Below are 10,720 nucleotides of genomic sequence, written 5' to 3'. Positions count from 1 at the left end.
TGCAAATGCATGATCGAGCAGTTAATCACACACACACACACACACACACACACACACACACACACACACACACACACAGAGCATGTCATAATGTTTTGTGTTTTTTTTATTCTCAACATCAGAATACAAATGTTTCTCTCTTTATTTACTGTTAAAGAAAAGAAATGAGTACAGACAGAAGTGAGGATTTGAATTGGCAGGTGGACATGTTTGCTACAACAAACAATTTATGGCCAAATTTAAGATTAATTTCCAGTCTGACACTGTCCTGACGTGTGTTCCTGTGTTAACATGGTGCAAAGTTGGCTACAACTCATGCCAGGTGAAATACAGCTGGGTGTCAGGTGTCGACCTTCAACGCATGGCCAGAAAACAAAAGCTGGAACAGGTACGGATTCAAAAACACGGACTCCCCTCCTCCAGAACAGGCACACAGAACCCCACCGACACAGTCAAACATCGCAGAGAAGGCTGGGAGCAATGAGAAGAGCTGACATGTGGAGGACAACAGCAGGTGAGAGCTTGCAACTTGCCGTGTCCCTTTTGTGCTGGAAGTGGAATAATCCAGTATGGTGAGGCTGCGTCCTTACAAAGACACAGATGAAGCAGTCTGACCTTTCACCTTCTCGATCTCAATCTCTGACGGCATGGCTCTCTGTGGGACAGTGTTGCCCTCTGTTTCTTCATCGCCCGACTGGACAACGGGTGTGCCAACTCGGTTGGAATCGGTTGTCTGGCTGTCGTAGGAGGAGTCAGAGGATGTGGAGGACATGCGTGACTTGGATTCGGGACCCTCGAGAACGTGACGAAAGAGTCCATTGTTGAAGACTTCCTCGTTGTTGTTATTTCCCTGGACTGTGTGTAAGATAAATTAAACATCATTATGGAGGTAAGAGAAGATTCATGCCGGCTTATTTCACATCATCATGAGACTTCTACCTGGCAACGGGGACGTCAGCACGTCTTCTCCTCCCGAGCTGAAGAAGACGTCCAAAGCATCCTGGTCAGAGATGTCGATCAGCTCCATCTGGTCCAGCATGTCCACGTTCACCTCCATGGACGAGATACTGCCGATGGGAGCTGCAAGAAGACAAGAAGCATTGTCCTTATTCCTCATCTCGTTCTTGGAGTTTGATCGAAATGAAGTAGAAATTATCAAGCTGCCCTCTCATGATGAACAACATTTTGTATTTAGTTTTTTGTCGTTCTCTGCTTTATTTTTCTCTGATTCAAATAAATTCAAATTAACTCATTACTCAAGTTTCTTATAAAAAAATAGACATTCTGTGTGTATTTATTTGTGTTCCCCTCACGTCTCTTGTAGTCTCGTATGCACAAGTGTGCTGAGGACAGGTAGGCATCCACATCGTGCTGGAAGACCTCCTCAAAGAAACGCTGTCTCTCCTTTAGCTTGAGCTGCTGCGGCGCATCCACGTCTGGGAGCCTCTGGCCAAGCTCCGAGCTCTCCGCTGGCAAACACAAACAGCAAAGGGGTCAAAGTTAAAATGGCTGGTGGTGTTTGGTGAAGGGATCTCTAACCCATCAGTTACAGAAGGTGTGTTAAGATTCCACAGAACAAAACACACACTGGAGGATTTCAGGCATTAGGGCCTTTTATGGAACACGTGGTTTGAAACCTAGGGACACCCATGGTCAAATTTTAGTAACCAGTAGGGGGCAGCATTGAGCTACAAGTGAGAGCTGAAATTCCATACCAATGTTTTATCTATCTATTGTTTATTTTATGTTAATACTGTTGATTTCTTGTTGCATGTTTTTATTGAAGAAAGCACTTGACATGACTATGAGCATTGACATTGGATGACATTTGGAGATCGTTTTTTTTATACAGAGAGAATTATGTTAATACTGTTGATATATTCTGAATAATATCTGTTGCCAGCTGCATCTAGTTTTTTTCCACTCACTCCTCTGAACCTTCAGAGCTGTGGATCTCCATTCCCTCAGTGACTGAAATCATTAATGACCCTGCAGCTTCCTCCCTCTCCCTCTCTCCCCCTCCCCCTCTCTCTCTCTCTCTCTCTCTCTCTCTCTCTCTCTCTCAGGATGCCGATTAAACAAACTGGTAAAACGTCCACACCGTGCAGGCCTGTGCATTTACTAAATCAGTACGGACCTTTAGTTAATCTTGTTTAAGATAGCGTATACAATCCTGTTTTCCACCTCATCAGTATCGCTGCAATAAAGCTGAGTGCATGAGTAATCTGGGGGCAGAGGGGCGGACGGCAGCAGGATGCAAAAGGGATGAAGAGGGGAGAAACGTTGGACAGAATGAACTACCATGAACCACACCGCCATCACTTATAGTTTAGTGCTGAATAGGAAGCAACAAAGGAAAAACTGTAGAGTAGTAGAAGTGCAGCATTTTAGTGTATGCATTTAGTTACAACTCTGATTACCAGCAGTTAATGCGGGACTGAAGAGGCTTTGTGTAATGTCTTGTTTATAACTGAAGAGAAACAGATGGGAATATAAAAAAGAAAGAAACAAGTTGATGCCTACAATTCAATGTAGCTTATTTATCCATACATGGAGAGGATCTAGAATAACAGCATCTGATACTTTAAAACCATCTGCGCTGTTATAGAAACATATATATCACATCTTTGAGCTGATTTTCCAAAGCAAAACAGGAAAATATTGCATCTTTAATCACAAAGCCCTTGATTTCGCTGTCTCGCCTCTGATATTTTTTGAGTGATCATTAGACTTGAGTTGAGGAACAATTAGAGCCTGCATCAGGCAGGGATGGAGCTAATAGGATGAGGCTTTTACACTGAGTCTAATTTGGGAATGATGTCTTAACTTATCTGCCCTGTGATGTGAGGACCATTTACAGCAGCTCTATAAATACACCAGCTGGAGGAGAGAAGCTCGTCCAGCTCAGGATGTTTACAGTACCTGGAGAGGATTCCAGAGTTGCTCTGTGTGTCTGACAATAGAAGACATCCCTCTCACAGCCTATTAACAACAACAATCAGAATACATTATCACTATTTATCTGAAAATGTGGAGGTTGCCTGGCTGGGCCCTGACCATGAGACCCACGCCTGTCACTGCACATCTGCTCTGCGAGGGTTTGACAGGTGTCCTCCAGGGCACCCGGATCGCGTCGGCCCTGGGATCAGATGAGCAGACAGCATTAGATTGGAGGGACAAAGAAGTGGGTAAACTAAAAGGCAAAGGTCAAGGTCAGAATGATGGGTGGACATTGTGCGGGCATCGTCTGAACTCTGTATAGACGGAGCTCCTCACAGAATGGGAAATTTAGAGCATCAGCATCAATGAACTTTGGACATTATATTTTGTTTGCTTTCATAGATTACATTATATATGATGTCATGATTGGACACATGGTTATTGACCGTGATAAGCGCTTTACAAATAATTCAACGGGTCAGAACTTTGCTTCAGGAGAGCTTGATACACTATAATTATTCTTATCGCCAAACTAATTAAATAAAGTCACATTTTCCGATTAGGCAAATTTATATAAAGAAGCCTCAACTGTAAGTAATGGATTCATCATTATTGATATATAATTTATAAATTCTTTAGTTGCCAGGTTACCAGGTCATACATTGACGATTGACATGATCACAAATTGACTCTTCTGCCTGTCCTGATTTCTGCTGTCACATTTTGCCATTTTGTCTTGACATTCGTTTTTGTGTGTTCCGCTCTCTCCTTCTTGCACTGTTACACAATCACAAATGCCAATCATTGCCTGTTAGCCTCTGTAGAAAGCTTTGGGAGCCAAGCTGACAGAAGCAAGTTGTCAGGAGTGGTTTGGAACTGCCACTTTGAAGTAATGTGTGTCCAGATCACTACTATACAAACTACAACTACATGATTGTGCCTCCAGTAACAAACCTTTTTGATCTATGGCCCCCAGCAAAGCGAGGTTGGAGCCATCTCAAGACAGGACGACGTTGTAATTACCAACACAAAATCTGTGATGCTCTTCTAGTTTGATGAACAATAGCCAATGACAGCGCGTAGGAGGTAGAGGCAACAAAACATTGTGACTTTCTGCCTCTTTTTCTGTTTTGTTCTGCACAAAAAAAGACATTCTGCGTTTAAACTAAGCATATTGTCATTGAAATCTGTATTTGTGCACCTTGTCAGAAATGCTCACAGAGGGGAATTGTTGTTGCCTTATTTGCTGGGTTTGTTAATCAAATATTGAAGTCACGCGAAATTGTGGAGTCAAGGAGGGAAACATAACACACATATCGCAACAGAATGAGAAAATAATGTGTTGGTCTTTTTCTAGAGCTTTCTGTATCTACATACACAGCTGAGCACCGATTGATCAGTTCATCGATCAAGTCCGTGTAAAGGCTGAGGGGCAGCGGAGGGCTTAAGGTTTAGCCACAGATGCCTATCCTCACATTGATTTGTGCTACCTAATCCAGTTCTTTTACCATCGAATCGCCTCAATCAATATGGTCTCTCTCAACACATATGACCCCAGTGACCTCTGATTAGTGCAACCACTTGCAAGGGAAAAGAAGTAGGTCAGAAAAACAAGCGTCCACTGTGTCCGTTGTTGATGTGATCACGTGCGGTTTCTGTCCATCTCTCCCCTCCTTCCTCTGAGCGCTCTGGGCGAGGCGACAGAGCGCTCAGTCCCAGCTGGACGTGAGGAGAGACTGGAACAGACAGAAAGATACAGACAGACAGTGTGTGTGTGTGTGTGTGTGTGCATGTGTGCGTGCGTGCGTGTTCCTCCCTACATAAAGACAAACCCAAATCCTCCGCTGTGGGGCCACAGACAAGAAAGGCCTCCATTCACAGGCAGACAAAGGCAGAGATTTGAGGGAAGGGGACTGGCCCGTGCTTCTTAAGACATCATGCCAGTGACAGGAAATCATGCCTCTGATGCAGCAGAGGATGACTAAAAAGCTGCCTTTGATTTGTTTCTTTGTGTTAAATCTTGCATCCAAAGTATTATCAGACTTCATTTCGTCCATGTTGATGCACCAGAAATGGAAATGCACAAAATATGGGAGACTAACTTTCTACCCTTAATTAACAATTTAGGAGATTTCAGTGATTTTCATCCTTCTTTCCTTCCTCAAACTCTCAAACTGTGCAGTAATGTGTAATCCTCTGGCAGCGGCTGAAGCTGAGGAAGAAGAAGACAGCGACACAAAACAGAGGACGCTTCTGAAGTATAACTACCAAAAATACTGCACTTAAACTACTTCTGATGATGTCATTCATAGTTCCGAGGTGTTGACCGATAATGCATCATCTTCACTTGGTGATGCACGAAGGAGCCAGCGTTCTTGTTTGCTGACGCAGCGTATTTTCCAGTGTTTCAGGAACAGATACTGTACAGAGTAAAAATTCTTCCATATTTGCTTCCTGCAGATATTCAGCTGCTCTTTATGTATGTATGTTTGCAGAGGTTGTCATATTATTCTGCCTGTAAGGCTTCGTTCGACTCTCTGCTCTTTGCACTGTCACACTTTCAAGGACAGGACAGGACCCCCCCAGCCGTGTGCCAACTGCATATGGATGCAGAGGAGAGGCATTCATCTCAGGGCCAAAATGATGGAAGAAAAGTGCTCAATGTGGCCTACTGGCAGCCATTAGCTCATCACTGTGCTAAATAAAAATGTGAGTTCAAAGGCAGACTCCCCTGTGACAGGAAGAGGGAAGGCCAGGCGAGAACACAACACAGAAAATTGCCTCTCCAGATGATCCAGTTGTTTTTTACATTTGTTGCTTGACTGAGCAGCAATGGCTCGACCACTTAAAAAACAGTAGTTAAACAGAAACCCCAGTGGGAAGTCTAATTTTCTCCCTTGCCACTGACTGAAGAGCAGTTTGTCTCTTGCGTCCTCAGAGAAATGCTATCCTTACGCAAACATGTGAGGCCATCCCTTGTACAAATGGCTGTGCTGATGTCATGGTTCTCCTCAGACATCCTATCATTACTTTGGTGGAGTGGTGACGCTGGGTGAGGACCTCCATCACTCCCTTTAAGCTATGCATACAACAGCACGTACAGCTAGCTAATGTGCTGCTGTGGAGGAAAACAAAGGAGTAAATAAATAGTCTATGAATAATTGTACTTAACATTGAATTTGGCTTCTGTTTTAAACTACCCCATGATGATGTTTCTAATTATGTTATAGTTACACAGTACTTAAAGGTTTGATATATACATATTTAACGTAAGGTGGCGGATCAAGAGGGCAATACAAAGACAGTGAGAATGACAATACTATTCGATGGAAAAGGGGAACAGGAGATGAAAAAATCTGTACTTGCGTATAAGAGATAAGAAGAGATGAGAATAATTAGTAGACGATGATAAGGAAGAGATAATAACAAGAATACAAGAAAATGGAGAAAGGACGAACCAAGGAATGTTAGAGAGTGAGAAGATGGAGAATCAAGAGATAAAGAAGCCAAAAAGGTAGAAGAGAAGCTGGGCCCCAGGAGCTGGAAATGGCGCTGTCACCCTTATCTCACAGTTTGTGGTTGACATTAAATAGAGGAGGCACAGATAGAGAGCTGGCACCGCTGAGTCCTGGTCTCCGGGTTGGACCCTGACACACTGACGTAAGAGTGTTTGGGTTGAGGACGCTCTGCAGGCTACACTGACTGCCCTTTCTGCACAGACACTTTGGTTTGAAACGAAAGAAGGAGAGCGTGGCTGAAGAGAGAGAGGAGGAGGGAAGGACGAGACAGAGATGGAGATGGAGATGAGATGGAGATGGAGATGGAGATGGAGATGGAGATGGAGATGGAATGTGATTTGTAACATCCTCAATAGTAGAAGAGACAACAAGTTGTGCTTGCTGTGTGTTTCCTGTAGATCGCAGCATGTTGCACTGACCCAGCAGCGGCGCCATGTTAACAGCTTACAGATGGTCATTAGTACATCAGCTGTTCATTACAGGCGCCTAAGAGGTCAGAGACGTCCGCTCTTCTGTGCCGATGGCGGGAGGGGCAGTGAACATAAAAGTGTTCAAACGCAAATGTAAAATAGTTCTTTGTGATTTCCATTAAAGTAAACATATTGTTAAATTGCTTAAACAGCAATAAAATAACCTTATTGAGCTTTGCCTTCCTGAATCATCTATGTTGTATGGAATATATGACCTCTGTCACAAAACAAATTCAGAAAATCCAGACAGAGGGACAGAAAAGTAGTCCCTCATGTAAAATAGATCAACATATTTCTTTTTCTCCCGCTTTTACATTACATTACATTACATTACATTACGGTCATTTAGCAGACGCTTTTATCCAAAGCGACTTACAATAAGTGTGTTCAACAAAGGTAGATAAAAGAAGCTTTTGTTTATAGTTGCCCCTCACTCGCTGCGTTTTTGTGTCTAAAAGCTTGACATTTATTCTGAGCTCCAGTTGCGTGGACATTCAATTATTCATGGGAAGTGCGGATGTGTGGTCTGTCTGACTGTCTGTCTGTCTGTCTGTCTGTCTGTCTGTCTGTCTGTCTGTCTGTCTGTCTGTCTGTCTGTCTGTCTGTCTGTCTGTCTTTGCCAGGACAAAGCAGTGTCCAGCACCGTCACTCTGTGTCTATGAGCACAACAGTGACATCAGTGACTGACTACAAAGGGCTGTTTGTGGGTCAGCATCCTGTCCCACTGCCCTTCACCAGTACACAAACACACTCTGGCTGCAGCTCTAATTAACACAACAGACTGGAAATGTTTACAGACAGCAGACACTCTTATCCAGAATGACGTAAGATTTAAGTATTATTCAACCAGCCATGATCACTGCAAGCGCAAGTGCAGATGTAAACAAAACACTGTGATCAATGAAATGAGACAGAAATGGTAACTTTTAGTATATTCAATTAAAGGTCTGCAATGACTTAAATATATGTATATATAAATCCAAAAAGAAGGATTAGAGCACTTGTTGCAGCTTGTGCGATCAGATATCTGATATATTGATATATGTCATATTATTTCCATATATGAATGTGGCCACAATGCATCTGATTCATATCTGAATATCTGATTCCGTCTGCTTGTACTGTGAGTACTTTAAGCCATTTTTTATTTGATTGTGGCGTTTACATGATACTTCAAATATATCAACTTGTAGCCTTTGTTGGAATTTAATCCAATTTTGAAACATGTATGTAGTGTTGGTGTACTGACTGACATGCTAATGCTTCACTTAGTAGCCTGAGCAGAGCAGATGGAAGCTTTAATTTGCCTCCATAACAGAAGGGAAGAAGTTCAGCTTGGTTCTTTCTCCATCTGAAATTCTCACACGCACTCCTTAATCACTGAAATCTTGATGGTGTACGTGTATGATCTCGATGGTGCGTTCATGGGATCTTGATATTGCTGTGATTCTGCTGACGGAGACATCACTTCAATCAACTTCTGAACTTCCAAAACATGTAAATGAAATGTAAACCGTAAAGATTCTGGCAAATATTGAAATGTCTGAACATAGACAGAACTTTTTTAATGGATTGGGCTGTGAACCAATCAGAAATTGCAATTTCCAAGAACCATCAAGCTCACAATATGCCCAATCAAAATTACGCACACGCACTATCAAGATCATACACATGCACAGTAAAGATGATCTTGATGTGCATCTAATTTTGATTGGGCATGTGTGTGAGCTTGATGGTGCGTGTGTGTGATCTTATTCATACTTGCATTTGTGAGCAAGCATGCATAATGCCTCATACAGGCTCCCATAGCCCTGCCCCATTTGTGTGTGCTGGAGGAGTGATGCTATTTTCAATTCAGCTGGGAAAAACCCTTGGAATGCTTGGTTAAACTCAGGAATTACTTTGGAATTACCCCTCCTATTTGCAGAGGTGGCGGCAGGGTGAATTATGTGCAAGCTTACTGACGTGCCACTTCATATTATCTTAATTGCGTAGATGTGATGAATTTGTTTTCAATAATTCAAGGGCATTTCAATCTTAATGTGTATCAACACTCCCATTCTGTATCAGGTTACATGTGTTTTACTCTTTCACAGACTGACGGTGACAGATTGGTGATGCTTTCCAGTGTCGGGCCCTTTACACAGTATTTGCCCGAAGGTGGAATTCTGTCGGTACATAAAGGACTCAGAGCAGAGATGGATTTGTTAGGGAGCTAACGAGGGGAAGCTGGGCTGAGTCCCAGGGGGCCACAGAGCTTACAGGCTTGAATTGATGGGAACCTCATTCAGCCTGACACACTCATACAACCACACGCATATAATTACCCTGAAGCAGCCACCGAGCACTGCTTGTACTACAGTGGTCCAATTATCTGTGTGAGCTTTTTAAACAATAATCCTCTTTGTATTCCCATGTTTTCAGATTACCATTTCATCTCATTCATTAGTCATTATGACCTGTTGTATCTATTTTATTATTCTATATTTGAACACAAATCATCATCAACCAGAGTTTCTAAGGGAGTAATCCTACCTGGTACAACCGGACCCCATTCAATGTATCATTTCTCCAAGACACCAATCAATAAAATCACAAGATCAATATTATTGGCTGAGTCCGGCTGATCACTGGTGTATTTTGCTTGCGCGTCGTTCAATACTTTTAAGTTGCTGGTGATTGATTAGAAGTTACTCAAAATTGACTGTAACATCAGAACATCATCAGTAAACAATCAGCACTTTCACATCATCGTTCACACTAAAACAGCAACACAAAAAACTAATTTAACAGATTTGAGGAATCTTTGCCAACTGACAAATGAGGTCAAAAATCAGCAACAGCCAATTTGTTGTTTTCTCATTTTTATTCATTTCATTGTCGAAGTTACTGGTAATAAAAGAGTGTTAGGCGGTAAAGATAAGAGAAGCCCCCTGCAGCAAACCCAGCACAGACATCAGCCTTCAGTGTGATTTAAAGATAAAGACAGTAATTGTATGGAACTTTACTCCTCATTTACTATTTCAAAACTATCTCCATCCTCCATCGTATCTGGGTCACGTCCGAGGGGACTGAGCTTAGAAGGCACAGAGAACAGAAAGAGCTGCTTTACATCTACACTTTGTGATATGCTTCCAACAGCTGCTCTGTCCTTTACTCTACAGAAACACAATGTGCCACTCTCTCCTCCGCTAGCCACCACATTCCTACACATCCCAGACGTGACAGGCTGGACTTATGGAAGCATGGAAAAGGGCCCCGTGGAGGGGAGCAACAGATGGGGTGACGTCCTTGCAGTCACACTCTGATCCTTAGCATCCTGGTGAAACCTCACGTTGAGCTAATTTGATACCGGTTCTGTGTGTCCTATCTGGGTTGCCGTGTATGTGGGACAAACCCTCCCACCACTACCACCGCAGTCGGTCTGCCCTGATGAGATCTGCTGGAGCAATCCCATTAGCTGTAAGAGATCTTTGTGTGGAGCTCGGCAGTGGCCCCGACCCAAGCCTGCTACAGTGAGTCTGTGTGTGTGTGTGTGTGTGTCTGTCTGTGACCCATTCACTTGGTATTAGTGAACATTACTCATGTTGATGATTCAACATTCCTGTCTGATTTTGCTGGCACAGCACATCCACCAGTCACTTCAGGCAATATCAACAACAACAGCTATGTAATGCACAGGCTGAAAAATCTGAGCTGTCAAGGCTAGATACACACACACACACACACACACATACACACACACACACACACACACACACACACACATACACACACACACACACACACACA

General features: G+C 42.9%; 1 protein-coding gene across 1 annotated transcript in view; it reads right to left on the bottom strand.

Annotated features, from left to right (window-relative positions):
* Positions 1 to 82: 82 nt before the first annotated feature.
* Positions 83 to 10,720, bottom strand: part of LOC143005349 (dysbindin-like) — an 11,232-nt gene continuing 594 nt past the window's right edge. Inside the window, exons 2-4 of the mRNA XM_076156738.1 lie at positions 1,314 to 1,469; positions 940 to 1,080; positions 83 to 855 (exon numbers count right to left, since the gene is read on the bottom strand). Of these exons, the coding sequence (XP_076012853.1) occupies positions 587 to 855; positions 940 to 1,080; positions 1,314 to 1,469 (566 nt within the window). The 3' untranslated portion in view covers positions 83 to 586. The remainder of the gene's footprint in view (positions 856 to 939; positions 1,081 to 1,313; positions 1,470 to 10,720) is intronic.

The sequence above is a fragment of the Genypterus blacodes genome, unplaced genomic scaffold, assembly GCF_046128005.1.
Source record: "Genypterus blacodes isolate CSIRO-AG114 ecotype Tasmania unplaced genomic scaffold, CSIRO-AGI_Gbla_v1 ptg000070l_1, whole genome shotgun sequence".
Lineage (NCBI taxonomy): Eukaryota > Metazoa > Chordata > Actinopteri > Ophidiiformes > Ophidiidae > Genypterus > Genypterus blacodes.
This window is presented reverse-complemented; position numbering and strand designations above follow the sequence as displayed.